At 45.3% G+C, this 22,804-nt stretch overlaps 1 protein-coding gene across 11 annotated transcripts in view; it reads right to left on the reverse strand.

The window, feature by feature from the left end:
* Positions 1–22,804, reverse strand: part of Art3 (ADP-ribosyltransferase 3) — an 82,225-nt gene that overhangs the window by 17,675 nt on the left and 41,746 nt on the right. For 4 of the 11 annotated variants that reach the window (XM_006250728.4, XM_039091854.2, XM_063273058.1 and 1 more), the window contains exons 1-3: positions 10,291–10,445; positions 9,105–9,182; positions 4,266–4,974 (exon numbers count right to left, since the gene is read on the reverse strand). In XM_006250728.4, coding sequence (XP_006250790.2) covers positions 4,266–4,974; positions 9,105–9,173 — 778 coding nt within the window. In that variant the 5' untranslated portion in view covers positions 9,174–9,182; positions 10,291–10,445. Of the gene's footprint in view, positions 1–1,420; positions 3,485–4,265; positions 4,975–9,104; positions 9,183–9,538; positions 9,604–10,290; positions 10,592–22,804 lie in introns of those variants that run through there. The other 7 variants (XM_039091856.2, NM_001012034.1, XM_039091857.2 and 4 more) reach the window with 5 other exon arrangements.

Below are 22,804 nucleotides of genomic sequence, written 5' to 3' on the forward strand. Positions count from 1 at the left end.
CTGTGAAATACCCCATCCCCACATCCCACCCTCTTCCTCATTTCCCTTTTACACAGGCTTATGATGTGCCATGAATGTCTCGAGCCCCTGGCTCACTCAGAATCAGTCCGCTAGCTCACCTGTCGTTGTATCCCTTGTTTTATCATTATCCCACTCCCAGACTTGAGATCTGTGGGTTTCGCTGCCCACTGCAGCCCATCATCCAGACACTAGTTACTGAAACATGGTTGGTAGCCAGAGCTTTTATATAACCAGGACCTCCATAGATGGTATTTGCCTGAATGCATCAGGGGCACCAAAATAGGTATGATTTCTACAGTCCAGCTGCGACTGGGCTTCTGACTGTGTGGTCTAGAGAAGTTAAACACACTCAGTGGGGAGGAAGGAGACCGTGGCTTATAGTGTTTGGTCATCTCTACGTTTCCTCTTTTACACAGTTTAACTGTTACCCAGTGGTCATATGAAGGCTACAAATAAATATTCCTGAGAGAGAGAGAGAGAGAGAGAGAGAGAGAGAGAGAGAGAGAGAGAAGAAGAGGGAGGGAGGGGGAGGGAGGGGGAGGGGAGAGAGAGATGGCATTCACAGAATTTCTAGTAGAGCATACTGTTATCATTATTCTATTATTATTATTATCATTATTATTATTTTTAAACTCTTGGTATACCTAATTTATAAATCAAACTTTATCGTAAGTATGGATGTATAGAAAAATGGGATGTGGATAATCCATGGTCTCAGGCAACCACTGAGGGTCTTGGAACACCCCATCATCATGGATAAGGGAGAAATAGCAAATTACTCAGCCCTGGCCAATTTTAAGTCACTGTGATGTAGCAGGAACAAGACAAGGGTTCAACTCTGGTATAAGCTGGCTCTAGCTGGCCTGGTTTGGGGTCATGGGCAACATGTGAGGGTGAAGGGCTGAATGCTCTTTAACACAATCTGCTCGCCTGTGCTGACACCCCCTCGAGAAGAATGCCCAGAAATCAGATGCAACTTGAATGCAGATCAGGAGTGTGGCTGGCGAGGTGTCCGGAGTGACTAAGGAGTCATCCATTCCCAACTTCACGGAGGCACAGGAGGTCAAAGTGTAAGGCCCTGGCAACACTGCACCCCGGCACTGAGACGGCCTCACGGCTTCTGCTGTCCAGCTGAGCACGCTGTCTCCTCACACTGTCCTACCCACCCTTCCATCCCTTTGTACACGGGGCACATTGAGTCAAGGTCTAAAGTTGTCTCTGTTTCTGAGGCTAACTGTAGTTTTCACTGTTGGACCCAACAGCAATGGGTTCTGGTTCAGTTAGATAGGCACATGGACCCTCACTCTGTGCGTGTGTGTGTGTGTGTGTGTGTGTGTGTGTGTCTGTGTCTGTGTCTGTGTGTGCATGTGTGTCTGTGTGTGTGTGTCTGTGTGTGCATGTGTGTCTGTGTGTGCATGTGTGTGTCTCTGTGTGTGTGTCTGTGTGTGTATGTGTGTGTGTCTGTGTGTGTGTGTGTGTTTCTGTGTGTCTGTGTGTGTGTTTTCAGAAAATGCAAGGTGGTGCACACAGCAGGGAAGCAGACAAGGGGTCTTTTCTGTAACCCCACCCTCTGTAATGACAAGAACGCACATCGCAGTCAGCAGGTCGTGCAGGCCTGCTCTATGGCCTCACAGCATGTAAGACAATAACTCTTGAATGAGCCTCTGTAGGACAGGTCAGTACCAGCATCCCGTCCTGCTGCTGGACGTGTAGCACCGCCTATGGCTTTCTGTCCAGGACCTTAGGTGCTGCTATTCCTCATGCTCACAGGTATCTCACCATCAAGGGCTCTGTTTACCACAGCAGTCCTGCCATTATGCCCCTTGCACATTACAGAGAAATGCTACAGAGGGATCCAGCCATTTTCATAGGAGGAGGGAGGAAGGATTTTTATCAGCCCTTTAATCGCATACAGCAAGGTGCAAACCCACAGCATTCAGAATGCTGCATAAAGAAAATGTCCTACCTATGACTTCCAGAATAAAATGATCAGTTCTCAGGCTGAGACATATGGGAATCAGGGATAAAGGACTTGCTTAGCATGTCCCAGGCCCTAGGTTTCATCTCCAGCAGCCAAAAGGGGGGGGGGGGATTAACGGCAAAACCCAAAACATCAAAAAGCTCACTCCAGGGCTCATCCGAAGTTTGAGTAATAAGAGTGTTTCTGCACACCCATGTCAAGGAGCCCACTGTTTAGGCTTAAAGGGACGGCAAAGCTAACAGTGTGAGAGCTAACAGTGAGTACAGAAGACGCCCACCATAGCTTTCTCCCCTCAGATATTTACAGCTTGAAGTACTTCCCTCAGAGATGATCCTACCAAGATCGGCTAAACCTGTGTCCTTGGTCCAGCCGTATACATGGAGTCTGGCTCCTTGTTTATCAGTATTAATAGCCCTGCCTCTCTGTTCAACCCTGTGTAATAAGCACGCCGAGCTTCTGAGGTTTCTTTATTGAGTGTTCAGACACTCGGCCCTAGCTGTTTCTCCATGTCTGTCTGTCTGTCTTGTCTTCATTCCCTCATCAACTCCTAGCAAGGCCCAAGTCCCTACAGCCATGCAAGTGTATGGCAAGCTACATACCCTGTAGAGCCTAAAAGGCAGGTCCTCCACACATTCAGTCTTGAAAAATTTGCCTCAAGATACCATGTCTCAGAAAACTGCTTGACACTTGGCCTCACCCCACCAAACAAAGGGGAGTAACCTGGGGAAGACACACAAACCCAAAACAGGATTGTGTGGGAGAAGCAACACCTTAGCTCGGTGGTGTGGAGAGGCTGGGGGACCTGTGGTGAGCCTAGGGGCTCAGCCCTCAGCAGGATGGGAATCTGGGTGTATCCAGGGTGGGAAAGAAGAACGTACCGAGAGATTTCTACTTTTGTTAAAAGATCTGGGGTGAATTATTTAAAGGATATTTTTAAATGAAGTCATAAATACTGTGGCAAAAGAAGTATTACAGAGGTAAAAAACAAAACAACAAAAACCCAGAGATTTACTAGACCAAGAACACTCATGGGGAAGAAGGTGGAGTGAGCAGGCTGTTAGGGAAGAGACGGAAGTCATCAGACACTTTCTAGTTACTGACCTACTAACCCTGTCTACTTCTCTTTCTTTTCTTTCTTTTTCTTTTTTTCTTTTTGAGACACCATCTCTTTATGTATCCTAGGCTAGCCCTGAACCCACAATCCTTATCCTATCCCTGCACACTGGGATCACAGATGTGCACAGCATCCTAGCAACTACTTTCAATTCCCCCTCTTGCTGCAAAGCTGACATCCTCCTTTCTGAGCCTTCCAGTAGCTGTGTGTGACCAAGGAACACTTCCAGTAAAGGGCTGGAGCCGGAAGTGCAGTGAAGACTTGTGGCTGGGCTTTTGCCGTCCCTGGAAGTAGGCAGATGGTCAGTCCTGTTTCTGTCTTGGATGCTGAGCGACGCCTGACGGCAAATTACAGTGCAAACATGAATCCTTAGACCAGTGGAACAGAGGGAGAGACTGGGTTACTAATGCTACAGAGGAGCCTGGAACCCGACAGCCAAGCCCTAGTCAATAAGAACTACTAGGCTTTCTATTAAAGCTGAGAGAAACATGAAGAGTCTTTATAATCCTTAGGATGCAAAGTGACACTCCATCACTAACCTATCACTCTCTGGGACAGTGTCTCACTTAAGTTGTCCAGGCTGGCCTTGAACTTGACATTTCTGCCTTGGCCCCCTGAGTAGGTGGGATCACAAGCCTGCACTATTGATCCAGCAACAGTAAAGATGTCTTAAATTTAGAACCGATACCAGATGCTTGGAAATGGGCGGGTAGTGTGTTTACTGCCTGACTCGTAGTGGGAATTCTCAACACCAGCACTGTTGACATTTTGGACCAGAAAATTCTTTGTTAGGACAGGGTCCTAAGCATTGTTTAGCCATACCTGGCCAATAGCGACCACACCTCTTACTAAGCTGTGACAACCAAAAATGTTTCTGAGGGTTACGAAACCCTGCGGGGCAAAACGGGCTTTGCTTTACAGCGCTGCTCTGCCGTTTGACGTCAGTAATGAAGTACAGGTGTTTCTCTGACAACTGAGTTGTAGATGAAGAAACAGCATTCAGAGTGCGGCTGAAAACTGCCTTGCAAACACCAGTAGCTCTCCAGGACCTGCGCCCCACCCCTTTCCTCCCAGAAGCCCCACCCCTTTCCTCCCAGAAGCCCCACCCCTTTCCTCCCAGACAAACCTGGATCTTGAAAGCTCACTTACCCCCGAGGAATGAACACTCGTAGTAGCTGCAGGTACTGTTTATGCTGTGAAGGATGAGGTCGTCGTCAGTTCCTTTCCTTGACACCTGAAAAACCTCACTCAGAGGGATTAGAACAATTCCCTCACTTTCTTTATTAAGAAGCTTTCCCACGGCAACTCCAAAGCAGGTCTGGATGGTTAGCAGCCGTTGCTCGTTAGCTGTCTGGGGTTTGGCTGAATACGCCAACGTGAAGTTGCCCAGCCTGGCTTGGTTTTGCTCGCCGAAAGCGAATGAAATGTTGGGGCTCGTGCTGTACACCACGTTTTTGTAACTCTCCTCACAAGGTCGTCTCAGCAGCTGCAGGGCTCTTACCAGGTAAAAATGAAACGCTTTGAACGGAAAGTTATAGATGTAGCGTCTTCGGGACAGGCCGGCTATCTTCACAGCACGGTTGAATGTGTGGTAAAAGGGACTCTGGTCCTGAGCCTCGGTTACGTAAGCTGTCAGAGCTATTCCATAGGCATCCTTGAAGTTCTTAGGGAGGGAGAGCTGAGCCTTCTGCGCCTCCCACTGGATCCCTGCCTTGTCCCACACACTCTGCAGGAGCTCGTCATTTGCCAACTCCTCACCGTGCATCCGAGGGATATACTTCATTTCCATTCTGCTATTGCACTTCAAATATTCGTCGTCAAACACATTCTCTGCCATGTCTAACACTTCCGCCTGCACCTTTAGAGCAAAAGGAAAGGGCCGCTCTTGAGATCAAACCTTTATTGGATATAACTTTCTCTCACAGTAGTGCGCCCACTTTCCCAGGCCCTTTTAAGTTTGAATTGCACCCCACTGCGTGGACAGCGGAAAGAGTACTTGTCTGTGGACAGGCGCCGGTAGGAATTCGCTATGCAATTCATTCACCTGAGCTGGGTCGGGGGGAGGAGACTGAAGACAGGCTAGCCCAGCCTGGAACAGTGCCCTTGGCTACATTTCCTCCAACTCTTAAGGCCCTTTTGTATAATGCAAAGTATCAAGTGTAAAATACTGCATGTGGTAGAAAATACATCATGACAAATGTCACTTTTCTGTCAGGACACACCCTCTCTTAATGAGACACGGAGAGGACTGACTTCGCACTTTCCGCCCAAGGTAAACGCAGGCGAACTAGGTCCAGCAATCAGAACGCCTTCCCCTTAAAGAAACCCTCTCCTTTAAAACCTCAGCCTCAGGCTAGTAGTGGTGGATTAGGAATTCCAACCGCTGTCTTTGGAGTCCCACCAGGGACCAGGGTTAGGAAGGAGAGCTGTGAAGAAACGGATTGCTCTGACAGAGAGAGGAGGCTGTAAGGATGAGGATGTCCCTGTGAGGGCCACACCTTTCTGTCAACCACCCACTTGGCCCCTTTGTTTGTATCCATGGAAGACCCACCATCTATGTCGAAGGCCAATGTCTAAACTCATTGCTCACAACCATTAGTTCATCCAGCTATTTGCGGCTTCTTCCTTGGACACTTCAGCTCCGGCTATCACTTCCCCTCCCCACCCCATTTCTCACCCTCACAGACTTCACATGATCTTTCCCGGCACTAAATGTTTCACAAGAATTACCTCACGTGATGGAGGGGGAAGGGTTAACTATCACTAACAGCCCTTTGTTTTAACTGTCTTTTACTTCATTTTATTTTAAAGGTTTAATTATTTTATTGTATGTGTATGAGTGCCGTGTGCGTGTCTGTATGTCACCTCGTGAGTGGCTGAGGCCTGGAAGTTAGGAGACAGTGTAACTAGAGTTCTGGGTGGTTGTGAGCCATGTGGGTGCGGGAACAGAAACCACATCCTCTGTGAGAACAGCAAGTGCTCTTAGCCAGCATCTCTCCTGCCCTTTTCCCTTAAAGATAAGGAAACTAAGACACAGAGACTCTCTTCCACCCTTCTCTTTAGAGATACCGAGATGGTATTCGTATTTGACCCCAGACACTCTGGTTCCAGAGTTTTGTCTTTTTCACCAAAATGTTCTGTTGCTTCTAAAAAATTAGAATGTCCCACTGATGAAGACCACTGACATATACGTCTCACTCTTCAAAGAGTTTAATTTTGCTAAACAAAAGGAAACACTTTACCCATGACATAGCTAAGCAGGCCAGCACCAGAAACTATGACTGACTGTGGGAGCTTCAGCTGGGGCTCACTGAGGCCCCTGCACTCCCGGGTTTGTAGGTCAGTTTCCTGACATGGGGATTTGAGCGTTGGAGATCAGGCCACTGCAGTCTCGAAGCTACAAGATGCCCTTTGCTCGCCAGCACAGAATGTACCAGAGTTCAGTCTGAGTGCCGAGGCTTGATTTATCTCGAAGACAACAACATAAGACATTGGACCCGAAAACACCTCCCACATCCCTCACGGAGTATCGGAATCCAGCCAGTGTGCTCCTGTCTTTTCCCTGTGCCCCACAGAGCAGTCTTCACATGTCTAATTTTAGACAGCGAGCCTTTCTGGCCAGACACCACAGCTGGTGTGTGTTCTGTACAGTGCGTGCCTTGCAGTGGCACAGCTCCTGGTGCTGTCACCATTGAGGACAATGAATGAATGAATGAGGAGGAGTAGGTACAGAAAGTTGTGTGAATGAGCTGATGGTGTCTTCCTCTGACATAGCCACCAGAACAAAAGCTCATAGCAAGGAGAGTTAGCTACCAAGAATTCATTTCAAATACGTGGATGTGACCTTGGTGTTTCAGAAGAGAAACCAATTAAATGGAAAAGCATTAATAAAAGAAGTATGGTAAAAGGATGTGTTGCAAAGCAATACATAAAAGGCAAGTTAAAACCACATAAGGCACCACTTTCTACCCACTGGCATGAGAATAATGACCAGAACAAAACCAAGGGCAGAGCAGGAAAATCACAAGCAAAGAGGAGGAAGGCAGCTGAGCTGAGCCCTGAGCCCTGCTTTGATGGAGCGCAGCCAATATGGGAGGCAGCTTAGCAGTACCTCAAGGAGTTCAACTTGAAATTATGATATGACCCAGTGAGACTCTAGAAATACGGCAAGTGAGACATCCTCTCACAATAATGTGCAATTCTGTCATGCGCAGCAGCGCAGCCCTGGCCAACTCACATTCACTTACATAGGTAGTACTAGGTGTACAACCACATGTGTAAGTGAAGCCGGTCGTTTGCTACTCTGTGGGTTCTTCTCCCCATATCCACCCCTTTCTTCCTCTCTTTCAACCCCTTAAACTGGAGAGGAGAGAGAAAAGGATTGAGGGGAAAGGAAGCAACTTCAGCATGATGAAGGCGTTGAGCTCCTTGGGGGGCAAGTTTCTTCACTATCAGGATATCTAATGTCTTCTCCCTGTTTCTGCTTTGCTTGTGACTACAAACACAACCAACAGCAAAAAACCAACCCCCACCCCCCGCCGCCTCTCGGGGCCCTAGCATTTCTATACCTCAGAAAAGTTCCCAGAAGTCCCAACATCACACAATCACAGAAACTATCCACCACTGGCAAAGTCACGCCCGTGCTACAGCAGAAAGTAAATCACAATCAGCTGCTGTGGACAGTCTGAAGCAGCCCGCATCCCCACCCCTGGGAGTAAAACGAAAACATGTTCCTATAGTGTTTGTGTCCTTTAAAGAAACCAACATTCCAACATTGTCACTACATCTAAGTGCTAGGTATACAAGTAAGTCCTGCATAAAGCTAGCAGGAGTGTGTCTTTCTGTCCCCAGAGAGCATAGGCGTATAGGAGAGAATGGGAAACACTCACACAGAAGCCCACATGCAGATGCTCACCGCAGTTCTGTTTATGGTTGCCATACAGTGCAACAACCCAGATGCTGACTGGTAAACAATAATCACGCAGCCCTGGGATGGCGCTGGTATTCATTAATGAAAAGAATGAGATACTACGACATGCCACAACTCGGATGAGCTTTGAAAACAGCATGCTAAGCCAAAGACACCAAGCACAAAAGACCATACGCTGCAGGACTCCACTCGGCTGAAATGTGCACACGTCTCGATGGTTGCCAGAAAGTGGAGGGAGGGAACTGGGCCGGGAACTGGGGCTGACCTCCAGTATGCAAAGCGGCTCTTCAGAGCACTGTGAAATGCTTTGCGACTCCAGTCACTGCTGGACATCAATGAGGCGTGTGCTGTGAACTGTTTTAAGGGTGTCTCAACTATATACCTATATGTCTTAACCAATAACACCAATAACACCAGGTGTAGGCAACAGAGTACACGATGGTGATTTCTAGAGTCCAGAAGGTGGGTCAAACTCTAAACATGGATACAATGTTTTCAGTTTGAGGTAGCTTAAAGAAGGCAACTGAGATACCAGCTTCATACCACACATAAAATATGTTACAGCTTTTAAATACTGAACAACAATAAAATGATAAAGTCTCTGTCAGTAAAAAGACAAGGGGATAGTTGTTACACAGTTTAATAACAAGCCTGGACTCATACACTGTGGCATTGTTTGGAGAACACATGATATGTCCAGAATATTTATTGACATGGAAATGCTGGCCAGTCTTAGTTATAGGCAAGGTTAAAATACCATCCACAGGATTGATATATTTTTAATTAAATTATTATTAACCATGTAGGCTATCTGCACAATCCCCCAGGAGTCTCTCCCTCTGAGTGAGGGAGTTTGTGGTTGAATTTTTCTCTCTTCTTGGCTCAATCTTAATTTTTTAACTTTCTACCCTTACCATGTGTAACCTGCAAAACGGAGGAAAAGCTGCTTCCAACAAGTTACTTTGCTGGTCCTGGATCCTCTCGGTCCACAGAGATTCCTCACGCGGTGTTACAGGGCTCCCATCCCAGTGAGCGCGAGTTTCCCATTCCCACATTACCTGGAAGACGTCCATTAGAACCATGGCTGCCAGCAGCGTGGTGACCAATTCAAAATGTCCCATCTTCATTTTTCTCTTCTAGATTAGAAGGAAAAAGTTTAATTCAGTAGACTTAAGGAAAAGGGTTTAGGGAAGCAGAGCAAGATATCGTGGTGTTATATTTTTTTCATTGTGGACAGCTATTGTGGTGGTCAAAGTGATTATCAAGTACATACATTTGTGTAAGAGGCATTCGGTCTTATCTGGATGTCTAACGGTTTGTTCTAGAGATGACAATGTGAAACTACAGAGAACTTTAGTGCTTCCAAGATCTGATCTGTCTACCTCCATATAACTCTAGACAGATTTCTCCCCCCAGAGATATTTTTCCCCATCTTTAAATGTCCCTTGAGCACACACAGGAAACAGCACAAACTAAACCAACACGCTCTTACACTGATTCCCAGTTTCTGAGAACCGTCTAGAAACTTTCCCATGCGAAGCTTCGGTTCTTCCGTTCGCTTTGCAAGTTAGAGCCTGCCCATTTGGGTGGGAGCAGAGACGTGAGGTCAGCATCCACACAAAGCCGATTGCCTGAGGTGACCTCCGTCCTCCAGCTCATCACAGTCAACACAAGCCAGAGGCTAAGCCAGTGTGGAATGTCCTGACTTAGGAACAGAGCCCTTCGAAGGCAGTGATTCTAACAAGATTCTACCGTTCTCCTGGCCCCGCTCCGGTATTTGTGGCAGCGTAAGGGATAGACGGGAGGGCAAGAATCCTCGCTGGCTGAAGCTTCCAGGGTCATTAACCAACTCAATTAAGTGACACCCCCGGTCTCTCACATACGTACGCTCCAACCAAGCTGACATTGCTGTAACTCAGATGAAGCCTTTATTTTCTCCTGTTACCAAACATCACAGTCTAGATTCTGAAAGAGGCACTGAACAGCACAGGGGAGGGAGGGAAGGAACGACAGTCTTTCTGTAATCCATTCTGGTACCAGGTTCCTGTCTTTCTTCAAAAGCAGTCCTTTTCTATAGCCCTATTAAAATCTCTGTAGTTATCTTAAGATGCTACACTGTGTCATACCTCCTTCTCCTAAAACCTAAGGAATACACATGGGCAGCATGTGCCAAGCCAGCTGTGGGCCAGGGTTTCCCTGGTCTTCCTTTCTGTAGTCTGGGTACAAAGAAATCAAAATGTTTACCTGGCGTTTGTGCCTTTGCAGGACGTTTAAATGATGCCCCGACTCAAACCGATTCCCACTCTCAGCTGGGGTGATCTTCCCTCCAGGACAGGATGTTGTTGACAGTGAGAGCTGCCTGCCTGGGAATGCCTTTCTTTTTATAACACCCCTTGCGGTAGCTTGGCCCATTACCCGACCTGTCCTGCTATTTATATCCGGTCCCCACTCTCTATCCACTGTTAACGCTTTAAATCTCCAAGAGGTCTGTGAATCCACAGCAATGCCCCTGCCACGGAGCACGCTCGGATCTGAACTCAGCCCTGAATTCCCTTGGGTGGGGTGGGGAAGGCAGTGGTCACTTCCCAACAATTGAGCCTTGGCCACTCACATGCCAGAGGGAAGGCTGGGCTGTCCATTATGAGAGGACACCCACGGCAAGGGGGTTTCATTTGTTAAACAGGGATGGAGATCTCCACTCAACCAGCTGACTGCATTTCAGGTACTGCGCCAGGCGTTTGAGATACACCAAGGAGCAGAGTACTGACTGAAGAGCACTCACAATCTAGTGAACCACTGTGTGCCTGGACACAGCCAGGTGACAGCTGCTCAGAATAAACAAACACCGCGGAAGTCCAACAGGAACGCTGGTAGGAAGGGAGCTGGTAAGGCTGGCATCTAGAGCGCTTTGGGATAAGACACAGTGCTGGCTAGTTTTCTGTCGCCTTGACTCCAGCTAGAGTCATTTGGCTAGAGAGAACCCCAATTGAGAACATTTCATTAGTACATTAGTACATTTCATTCATTGGCTGGGATCAACCCGGCTCACTGTAGGTTGTTCTAGTCCCGGGTGCTATAAGAAAGCAGACTGAGCGAGCCTGGAGGAACAAACTGGTAAGCACCACTCCTTCCTGGCCTCTGCATCAGTTCCTGCCTCCAGGTTCCTGCCCTGCTTGAATTCTCGCTCTAAACTCCCTTAGTGACATCAGGACAAGGACAGGATGAAATACACTCCTTCCTCCCCAGGTTGCTTTTGGTCACAGTGTTTTTTTCATTTTCTGAGACAGGGTTCCTCGATGAACCTAAAACGACTTTGCTAGGCTGGTGGCTCCAAGGACCCTCCTGTCTCTGCCTGTCCCTGCCTCCCCCACACTGGGATTTATAGGTGCACATCAGCACTCCTGATTTCTGTGTGGGCTGGGGATCTGAACTCAGAACTTCATGCTCACACAGCAAGTGCTTTGCATCTCCTACCCTCTCATCTTTCTTTTAAACAAGAAATTTGTCTTTGGGGCCTGAGCTATGCCTCGCCAATTGAGAATACTGACTGCTCTTCCAGAGGAAACGGGTTTGGTTCCCAGAACCCAAATGGCATCTGATAGTGGTTTGAATGAGAATAGCTCCAATAGGCTCCTATATTTGAATGTTTAATCCCAAATTGGTGGAACTGGAAAGACTAGGAGGTGTAGCCTCATTGGACGGGATGTGCCACTGGGGATGGGCTTTGAGATTTCAAAAGCCCACACACCAGGCCTAGTCTCTCTGTCTGCTTCAAGCTTGTGGATCAGATGTGAGCTCTCAGCTACTGTTCCAGCACCATGCCTAGCTGCCTGCTGCCATGATCCCTGTCATAGACTCTAACCCTCTGGACCCATTTGTTACAGAAGTCCCGAAGAATCTGGTGCCCTCTTTTGGCCTCCACGGGCACTGCAGGCATATAGTGCACAGACATTTATACACATAAAATTACAAAAACAAAAAACAGAAACTGGTCTTTAAATTACTTATAGGTCTTTAAATTACTGTCATAGGTATTCTAATCAATTCTGTCCCACGTAAGGGGAAACTGAAGAGCGTATAATGACACTGAGTTTGCACGTCATGATTCATTTATCTGGCGTTTGCTTTTTCCCGTGTGCATTGATTCAAATGTTGTATGCCTGCTACCTTAGTTTCTTATACCTGATTTGTTACCTGTGACCACATACAAACTGCCATTCTCATCCGTGGCATCAAGGTGATGTCTGTGGCTCTTCTGTTTATTGGTGTGATTGATATTCTGATTAAAACATGCATTTACTTCCAGAGACTGAGGAGGCTCGCCCCAGGAGCAGATTTAGCAAAGGCAGCAGGAGCAGAGAGCAAGGGGGCCCAGATTCCACAGCTGGGCAGCTGCTGACTGAGGTCCTGAGGAAGAGCCTTCTCAAACCTGTGCCTGCTTTCTGTTGTGGCTTGCAGGGAGACCTCATGAGCCAACTCTTTAACCAAACCCACTCCTTCACATTTGATTTCTATGTGTTCTGTAAGTTTAATGTTAAAATAGCTCCCGCTTTATTAGAGCGGAACGATTCATCCTGTACTATTCTATACAGACTAAGGTCTTGATTTCAAAAGAAGAACCAACAATGCACTTACACACTTTGTGGTACAGAGTTAGAGTCTCTGTCAGAGATCAGCAGGAAAGCTTCAGCAGAAGGCCACTCATTGACTTCATGTATACTTAACCTAGTTGTAATAAGCAATATACTTTATTCGATGTCTAAGATAAAGCCTTCCCAGAATGCATAAAGTATTTATATAAACCATAACATTCATTTTAATTTATTTGAAGAATTGCTCTCTCTCTCTCTCTCTCTCTCTCTCTCTCTCTCTCTCTCTCACACACACACACACACACACACACATACAAAACCATCCAGGCTTTTCATGGTGGGTTTTAGTCTAAATTTGGGTGCCTGGGGGGTGGTAAAAGTTACATAGGCTTTTAAAGTTCACAATATTTCAGTAGCCATATACAAAATAACTGGCTTCATCATGACACTTTCACAAGTGCAGATAATGTACCTTGTTTATATTTACCCTCATTCCCCCTTCTTATAAAAGCAAAGCTATTTATAATAACACTTATAATTCTATATTTTGGTTCCAATGTCCATCCTCTAATAAGTGGATAAACAGAGAGTATTATTCAATTGTTAAAAATAAGAAGTAATGATGTATTTACATCGCATGACGTATCTGCAGGAACAGAGCATAAGGATGGTGTCTTCAAAGGTGTAAGAGGGACTGTGGAAGACTGCTGATGAGTGTGGCTCCTTTCCAGGGCCATGGACGAGGCATCAAGGACGTTTTCCTGGGAATTCTGCACCCACCTCCTCCCTTCACCAGAGACCCTGTCACTCACTAACCTACAGTCCCCACAGCTTTGCCTTTCTCTGTGTCGCTTAACTATCATCATAGAATCAGAGCTGTCTTTGGTGACTGACTTCCTAGCATTCCTAATGCTCTGAAATTGCATGTGTGCTGTGTGTCAGAAGCTCTAAAGATGGTCTCACATGCACTGGGAATTCAAGCTGCCTCCATCCCAAATGCTAGGTTTACAGGCTGGGTTTTCAGACATATGCCACTATTCCCAGATAAGAACTATACGTTTTAATTGGAAAAATGTTGTAGTGTGTGAATACTGTCTCAAAGGGAGCTGTTTAAAAAACAAAAATAAAGATAACTTGTATTTACTTTATTTCCTATTAGTGTGTGAAAGCACAAACGTGGGTATGCTGTGGCATGTACATATGCCAGTGACCACCAGGGGGCAGCAAAAGAACATGCTCTCTCCATTTCATAGGCTGCTCTTGGTTGAAATAAACTGGAAAGTCTTACTCAAGGAGGGGCTGTAACAATCTGTTACAGAGATTGCCAGACTGCAGAGAGAGGGAAGATTGCCAGCCTGCTTCCCTGCCCGGCATAGTTGGTGGGTTCTCTGTTTGAGTGAACCTAGGAAAGGTGACAAAGGTGGGGGTGGGGGGTAAGGTGGTGGGGAGCTAGCTTCCAGTCTTCTATGAGAAGACAGCCAGGAAGAGAAGGACACTCGTGTAGAGGTTATGGGACAGCCAGCCAACCGATAATAAAGTTGAAAGGGAACGAGTGTAGGTTCCCAGGACCAAGAAACACATTCTAACTAGAACCTCCAATGACCACACTTGCAGTGACTTCCAGGCAGCACACAGCCACCGCTCTCTCCTAAGACCCAGAGGGGGCAACAGAAACCAAGGACAGAGCACCCACTCAACAAAGACAAGACCAGATATCAGCACCTAGAATATCATTGCAGACTGAGATGCCTAGTTAAACTCCCAGATAAAGACACACCACCACCCAGGACAGCATGTCTCCACTAAAGCCCAGCAACCCTACAAGAGCAGGGCCTGAGAAATGTTATGTAGTCGGAGTACCAGACAAGGACTTCAAAATAACCTTCATGAATGTTAGAGGTCCTCAATGAGGAAATGAATAAGTCCCTTAAAGAAACCTATGAAAACACAAACAATGTCACAAAATGAAGAAAACAGTTCAAGACCTGAAAGCAGAAATAGAATTGATAAAGAAAACTCAAACTGGGAAACTAGAAATGAAACACTCAGGAACTCAAACAGAAAACTCAGAGGCAAGCTTCACCAATGGAATACAAGAGATAGAAGAAAGAACCTTGGGCATTGAAGACAAGACAGAAGAAAAGGATACTTCAGTCAAAGAAAGTGTTAAAAAATTTAAAACTGCTGGCACAAAACATCTAGGAAATCAGGGAAAGTATGAAGAGACCAAATCCAAAGATACTAGAAATAAATGAATGAGAAGAAACCCAGGTCAGAGGCATAAGAATATATTTTCAACAAAATAATAGAAGAAAATTTCCCCGACCTAAATAAGAGAGTTCTATCAAGGTACAAGAAGCTTAGAGAGCACCAAATAGACTAGGCCAGAAAATAAAGTCCCCTCAGCACATAACAATCAAAACACTAAACTTACAGAACAAAGAAAGAATATTAAAAGCTGCGAGGGCAAAATTCCAAGTAGCAACTTATCGGCAGACCTTCTAGAACAACATCTCACTTCTCGAAGGAGTCTCTAATCTCAAAGTGTCTTTATTTGCAGATGATATGATAGTATACATACATGGCCCTAAAGATTCTACCAGGAAATTCCTACAGCTGATAAACACTTTTACTAAAGTGGCTAGATACAAAATTAACTCACAAAACTCAGTAGCCTTCCCACACACAAGTGGCAAACAGACTGAGAAAGAAATTAGAGAGACGTCATCTTTCATGATGGCCTCAGCAATATATCTTGGGGTAGGTAACTCAGCAAGTGACAGATGTGTATGATAAAAAAAAAAACTCTAAGATGCTGAGAAGAGAAATTGAAGATCTCTGAGGATGGCAAGATCTGCCATGCTTACAAATTGGTAGGATTAATATTGTAAAAATGGCCATCCCACCAAAAAGCAATCTACGGATTAAATGCAATCTCCGTCAGAATTCCAACATGATTCTTACATTTCTAAAAACAATTTTCAGCTTCATATGAAAGCGTGCAGTCACAGGTACACACACACACACACACACACACACACACACACACACACACACACACACAGCGAGAAGAGCTAAACGATCCTAAATGATAAAAGAGCGGCTGGATGCATCATCATCTCCATTTCTTTTTTTTTTTTTCTTTTCTTTTTTTCGGAGCTGGGGACCGAACCCAGGGCCATCATCTCCATTTCAAACTGTACAACGGAGCCATAGTCATAGTCACGGCATGTTTTAAAATTTATTTTTATTTTACTGGCACAAAACAGATATGTAGATCAATGGAACAGAACTGAAGAGGCAGAAATACATCCACACACCTGTGGGAACTGAAGACAACCTCTATGTCCATTGGTGGATGAATGGATAAAGAAAAACATGGTACATTTAGACAATACAATATTGCTCAGTCATAAAAAAATGAAAATTTCAGGTAAACGAATGAAATTAGAAAAAAAAAATGTGAGTGATGTAACGTAGACCCAGAAAGACAGTCACAGCACATATTCACTTAGATGGGTGTTAGCTGTTAGGTCGCTGAGAAGCCACGGTCCAGAGAACCACAGAAGTTAGGTAACCTGAGAGTAAGGGCTTCCAGTTTGGGATTCCCTATGGGAGCGAGCGTCTGCGTCTCTGCGCCTGCGCACTTCTTGCGGTTTTTCTTTGGCCCCTTTTCTTGTTTGGTAGTTTTGCTACATTCCGACTTGTTTGGCTTTGATTTATTTTATCATTATTCTTTAGATTCCTGTTTTTCTAAGGAGAGACAAAAAAAAGGTGTGGATCCGGTTGGGAGCAGAGGTGGGGAGGAACTGGGAGGAACATGGATGGGAACCCGTAATCAGAATATGTTGTGTTTTAAAAACTCATTTTCAATAAAAGGAAAAAAGCTGGAGCGAACCTTTGTCCTCCCTTGGCTTCTGCTGATTTCCCGTGTTAGAAGCATCGTTTCTCCCCCTAAGAGACCTTGAGGATTGTTTAGCTTTCTCCTCAAAAACAAAGGCAAAAGAAAAAACAAAAGTAAAACAAAAACTTCCAGGTGCCAAGGAATTCCTGAGGTTACCAGGCGGCTTCTCACAATTCCAACAACTCTCTCTGATCTAGAGAAAGGAGGCCCTTTTCTCTTACCTAGAGCCTTCTCCTTATTCTTAGCACCACGCTGGACAAGCTATTCCCTCTTCCTCTCTCTGGTGAACTTCCTTGTTCTGGTATTTTCTACCTTTTCTCCCCTGTCTAAACCACTAGCAATTTACTCTTCAAGCTTAATGTAGCTATAGTTATAAACAGAGCTGACTTTCACCAAGGCAGAGAAAGAGTATCCATTCAAAATATTTTACTATCACTCCCGGTGTATACTGTATACTGTATAAACACCGTGTATACTGTAATGATGCTACCTTATTATATCTAAGATATGGGTGCTTTGTTAATGTACTGAAATGTGAACATGGTTAAAATTTTGTATACAGTCTCAACTGGCCAGACGACTGAGTAGTTAGAGTGCTCACTGCTAAGCCTGATAACTTGAGTTTAATTTCAAGGACTCACATGATGAGGAAGCCAATTCCTGCAGGGTGTCCTCTGACCTCCACAGAGCCATGGTGCTAATTCTCGAGAAGACACACACACACAACTACTACTACTACTACTACTACTACTATTACTACTACTACTACTACTACTAATAATAATAATAATAATAATAATAATAATAATAATAATTTTAAAAGCCTTCTACATAATTCCAGTTCCAAAATAATTTTCAATAAAAGAATTTTTTTTTTTTAGTGTTTTTCAAAGATAGCCTTGGCTGTCCTGGAACCCACTCTGTAGATCAGGCTGACCTCGAACTCAGAAATCCCCTCACTCTGTAGACCAGGCTGGCCTCAAACTCAGAGATTTGCCTGCCTTGTGTTGGGATTAAAGGTGTATGCACCAGGCCCAGCAAAAACTTGGACAATACATGAATCACTACAAAATTTAAGTCAATCTTATGTGTGGAACTTATTTTCTTTCTTAACGTCGCTTGTTTCAAAGACACTTTTAAGCACGAGTTCTATAGTACATTACTTTCCTATTTCTTCTCTCCATGTCTCTATGGCAAACAGTTGCCAACACAGAAGCATGTAACTGAAATCCTCAGTGAGAAATCCCCACTCAACAGAACACCTGTGGCACAAATTTTAAGTCCAGTTTCTAGTTTTTGAAACTGAATTCAGCTTTTTCACATCCTTACTCTAAGTTTCGAGTCTTGTCTTCCTAACTAAATCATAATTTCTCCAACTTCTTTGCCCACTGCTTGCCGCTTAACCAGCACCAGCTACAAAGAATACATTTGAGCTGCACGTGAGAGAATTTCAGTCAGCCATGTTTTTAGATCTTTCTGGGTTTTATCAAGTGCAGCATGTACGTACTAACACCCTAACAAGCCTTTATAATGGCTAATCCAGTACGCCTGACCCACAGTGTTTTAGTGCTGGAGAACATACCCAAGGCCAGCAAACACTCCACCAGTAAGCCAGATCCCCAATTCCTGAGCCACGAATGCTGAGGTAGCAGTAAATGAAACATATATTGCTCCAGGGAGCTAAGGGGAAGCAGTCAATCAGATAGTGAGTTAGCGGGGAGATAAAGAAAAAGCACTGTGGAATGAGCAGGATTAGAAGTATGCAGTGTAGGGACTGAGGGCATTTTGTATTAAATAGAGTGGGTCAAGTGAGGTTTCCCAAAGGGCCTGATCTAAGCAAATGGAGGGAGGGCGGGAGGGAGGGAGGGAGAGAGGGAGCTGAGGTTTCATGGAGGAAAATTACTTCCATCCAGAGGAGATCTGTAACTACCTCTCCAGCTCCCAGTCACCACACACCTACTGAGAGGACTCTGATGGGACCTGGTGAAGAGGAAATTGAAAGGTTTCAGGACCTTTAGTTTTATTTAATTTTTAGTGCTGTGATTGGTTTACTGGGAACCTCTCGAGGCTTGGAACAACAGAAGTATCTGCATCTATTTTTGAACTTGACATTTCATGAAGTCTAAATATAGATCAATTATCTGTGATGAAAGTTTGGTATGGGAATTGGGGATTTAGCTCAGTGGTAGAGTGCTTGCCTAGCAAGCGCAAGGCCCTGGGTTCGGTCCCCAGCTCCGGAAAAAAAAAAAAAAAAAAAAGAAGAAGAAGAAAAGAAAGTTTGGTATGCAAATGCTAAGAGCTGTCAGTATAAAATCTTGAAGGATTTCAAACACAGTAAGAACGTATGTGCCCTTTAGATTCAATGGTTTAAATAAGAAAATTAGTAATACTAATTTCACTTCTTTCCTCCTCTTTCTCCTCTTCCTTTTCCTCCTCCTTCAAATGTGGCTCCGGGACAGATTTTTTTCCTTTGGTTTGTTGAGATAGGGTCTCTGTAGTCCTGGCTGGTGTGAAATTTGCTATGTAGATCAGGTTGGCCTCTTGGGGCAGTCTCCAGCTAAACTCAAGTACTGGGATTGTAGGCGTGAGCTACCACCTGACTCAGAAAGTTTCAAAATACCCAGGTAGCTAATGTTTTTGTTGTTGTTTGTTTGCTTTGTTTTTGTTTTTTTGAGAGTCTCTTGTAGCCCAAGCTGACTTCCAATTTGTCTTATAGCTCAGGATGTGCTTGAATTTCTCATTCTCACCTCCTCTGCATCTCTGCCCTGCCGCTGCCCCTGCCCCTGCCCCTGCCCCTGCCACAGCCTCTGCCTCTCCAGTGTTGGGATTGCAGGCATGTGCCACAGAGCCTGCTTTATGCAGTCCTGTGGATCAAACCCAGGGATTCCTTTATGCAAGGCAAGCCCTTCCCCACCTGAGATTCCTTTCTAGCTTCTTTTCTGTTTGGGGTTTGTTGTTTGTTTGTTTGAAACTCCTCCTGCTTCACCGTGCCTAGGATACTATGGTTCTTTTATTCAGTGCTGTGGGCAGGCCAGGCAGTGAGTGGAGTGCAGGAGGTGTCAGATGCCGAGGCCTGTTCCTGCCAGGGCTTCCTGGGTCGTTTATGCGGTTTTTGGAATGCCATCTGGGCGTGGCCTACCACAGGAAGTCCAGGCTTCCCTGCTAGACACTATCTTCCAGGTAAGCCTCAGGTCCGTAAGCCCTTGTCCATCCACCGCATGTGGCTGTAAGTTACAATATGCATACCATGAAGAGCTGGAAAGTCCTTAGTTCACAGAGAAATTCTGAACCGCTCTTCCAGTGGGTCTCTCACAGGAAAATGTGGATGGATGTACAACGGGGTTCGCTGTGCACATGAAGACTTCCATATCTCGTGGAAAGAGGTGAGTTATAACCACGCATGCCTCAAGGAAGGACGAACTGGAAGAATGTGGAGGCAGGTTCCCCACAAGCCTGCGCTATCAGGGCCACAGACTGAAGCAAGCCGGTTCCTTCCTCTTTGATCCCCACAGTCTCTTCTGTTGTCTTCTTCAGTTCAGCCTTTTTCTTGCTTTTTGTTTGTTCGTTTTTAAGACATCGTTTTTCTGTATAGCCCTGGCTGTCCTGGAACTTACTCTTTAGACCAGGCTAGCCTCAAGTTCAGAGAGTGCTAGGATTGAAGGAGTGAATGACAGTATCGGGTTCCACTTTTACCATTTTTATCTGAAAAACCATTTCTTTCTCCATAGAGTACAAAATGGGGTGGAAAACAAGAAATGGCAACTTGTGTTCAGCTGTAAGATGTCTGAAAACGACAGGGACCGAGGACAAAGCCAGGGGGAGGCAGGACCTAATTTATCCTAGGTACCTTCTAGATAAGAGCTGACCAGGCAAAGAAAGAAGCTTTCCCTTTCAGCCAGCACCCTGTCTTCTTTAAGGCACTATTAAATAAGTGAACCATTGCACAGCCTGAAGGAAAGACTGAGCTCTTCCCTGCACTTCGGTGGTGTTGTAATCAAATGGGCAATTACTGCCTCTGTCCCCAAAGCTGGAAACCCCCAAGAAGTAACTTGTGGGAACGTCGGCCAAACTTAAAAGAAAACTAAAGATAACTTACTGCTTTTTAGAACTGTGTTCCCCTCTGAAACAGGAAACCTTAACTTTTAGAAGAGAGGAAGTAAATCTAGCAGGCAGGGACAATCCCTGTGTGTGAGGGTGGCAGACGGTGACCAGCCTGGGTCTGGGAGCACTGGCTTAGGACCAATACTTGCCTGCCCCCCCCCTTTCCCCTCTCCCTGCCCCTCCCTCTCCCCCCTCCTTCTTTGCCTCCCTTTTCCATTTTATTTCACACAGGGTAAATGAGGGGGAAGACTGACAACAGACTTGGCTCCTGATTTAAAGGACCTCACAAAGTGAACTGTCACCATTTTAGCATCTATAGGAAACCAAGTTCTAATTCCTTAAGGACTGACTCCCAACTTAAGATTTCTTGCACCTGACTGCACCCACAGTCCCTCCGCCCTTTTGTGCTAGTGAGATGTATCTAATTAGCTCTGTAGGCCTCATTTCTTTGTCAAGCAAGTGCAAACTTCAGAGCTGAGTCTTACGCAATCGCCTGTGTTTTCTCTGAACTAAACTTCAACCCTTAACTACTCAACGTTGCTATTTCCTTTTCTACGTTGTTAAGTCACTTAGTTCTTTGACTTAGCTGCCCATACAATCTGAAGCGGCCTGAACACACAGTTAGACAGCTCAGTGGTAGACAAAGGATGGCACATCTTTTTCTTCTGAGATCTCTGCACATGGGAAAGCAAACTGAGAACAGATAGACAAAAAGCCACTTCCAGGTTTGTACTTAGAAAATACAAGAAAGGCTCAGGTGATACTCTTTTAATGTTAAGGCCAAGAAACAACCTTAAAAACATTTGTAGGTGTTAAGAAACAACAACAAAACTGCAGACCAGGAGTGGGGTTGCATGTTAATCCCAACATTCAGCAAGTCTCTGTGAGTTCGAGGCCAGCCTGGTGAATGCCAGGACAGCCACGGAGGCTGAGGCAGGAGGATTATGAGTATGAGGCACAGTCAGGACTATGATAAGAAAAAGAGAGAAAGGAGGAGGGGACGGAAGGATCAAACTAAAAGAGCCAGGACCTCTGTTACTTCTTAAGCAAGTGTGTGCTACGATACCCCACCCTCTCCACAAACTAAAAACACACAAAAACAACAAAAAACAAAGCAAAGCCACAAGTCGCTTCTCTTTAAAAATTTAACTCAACACCCAGGGAGAAAAAGCCGTAACTATAGCAACATACGGGTTCTGCAGTGGCCGGGACTGTCCCGCGCTCTGCTCTGCGTATAAATAGATGGGAAATCTCTTTTACTTTTCTCACCTTCTAAGTGATTAGGGTATTTTTGCCCCAAGAAAACAGAAAGATCGAGATGAATATGTCTGAGCCTATGCATGAATCCGCAGTGACTGATTCCTAAAATTGTGACGGTTATCAAGTCTCTAAGTGCTAATGTATGCATTCTACCAACTTTCCATCTACCTAATTCTTAGAGTAACACACTAGCTAGACCATACACACGCACGTGACAAAAGGCATTCAGGGACATCGAAGCTCTCTTAAAAGTGACAGCAAGTGTTGATTTTACTGTATTTTCAAATGTTTTAGAGTATATCAACTCTATGCCTTACTATTATGTCCCTGTTTCGCTGTGTGTGTTTTAAAACTAAGCAGCTGGAGCACTAAACTGAAACAAACAAAAAACAAAAAACAAAAATGGCCAAGTGCAGATTCCAGCCCAGCTGTTTTCTAGCCATGTGCGGCGTTGTACATGGGTCTTTCTCCTGTACACACACACATCAAGTAGGGACAGTGGGTCCCCTCACTGTACTATGGATGTGAGAGAGGGAGAGGGAGAGGGAGAGGGAGAGGGAGAGGGAGAGGGAGAGGGAGAGGGAGAGGGAGAGGGAGAGGGAGAGGTGAGCATATATTGGGCACAAAGTAAATGTGAAGAGGAGAGGAAATGTCTGGCTAAAAGAAAGTGGTTTGGGAACATTTCAAACTGAAGTGCAGGGAAGGGCATCAGAGGACCAGAACGGGGGCCTCTGTGCCTGGGAAAGTGAACTCTTTTTTTCTTTTTCTTTTTTTCTTTTTCTTTTTTTCTTTTTCTTTCTTTCGGGGCTGGGGACCGAACCCAGGGCCTTGCGCTTGCTAGGCAAGCGCTCTACCACTGAGCTAAATCCCCAACCCCGAAAGTGAACTCTTAATGTGGACA

The sequence above is a fragment of the Rattus norvegicus genome, chromosome 14 (assembly GCF_036323735.1).
Source record: "Rattus norvegicus strain BN/NHsdMcwi chromosome 14, GRCr8, whole genome shotgun sequence".
Lineage (NCBI taxonomy): Eukaryota > Metazoa > Chordata > Mammalia > Rodentia > Muridae > Rattus > Rattus norvegicus.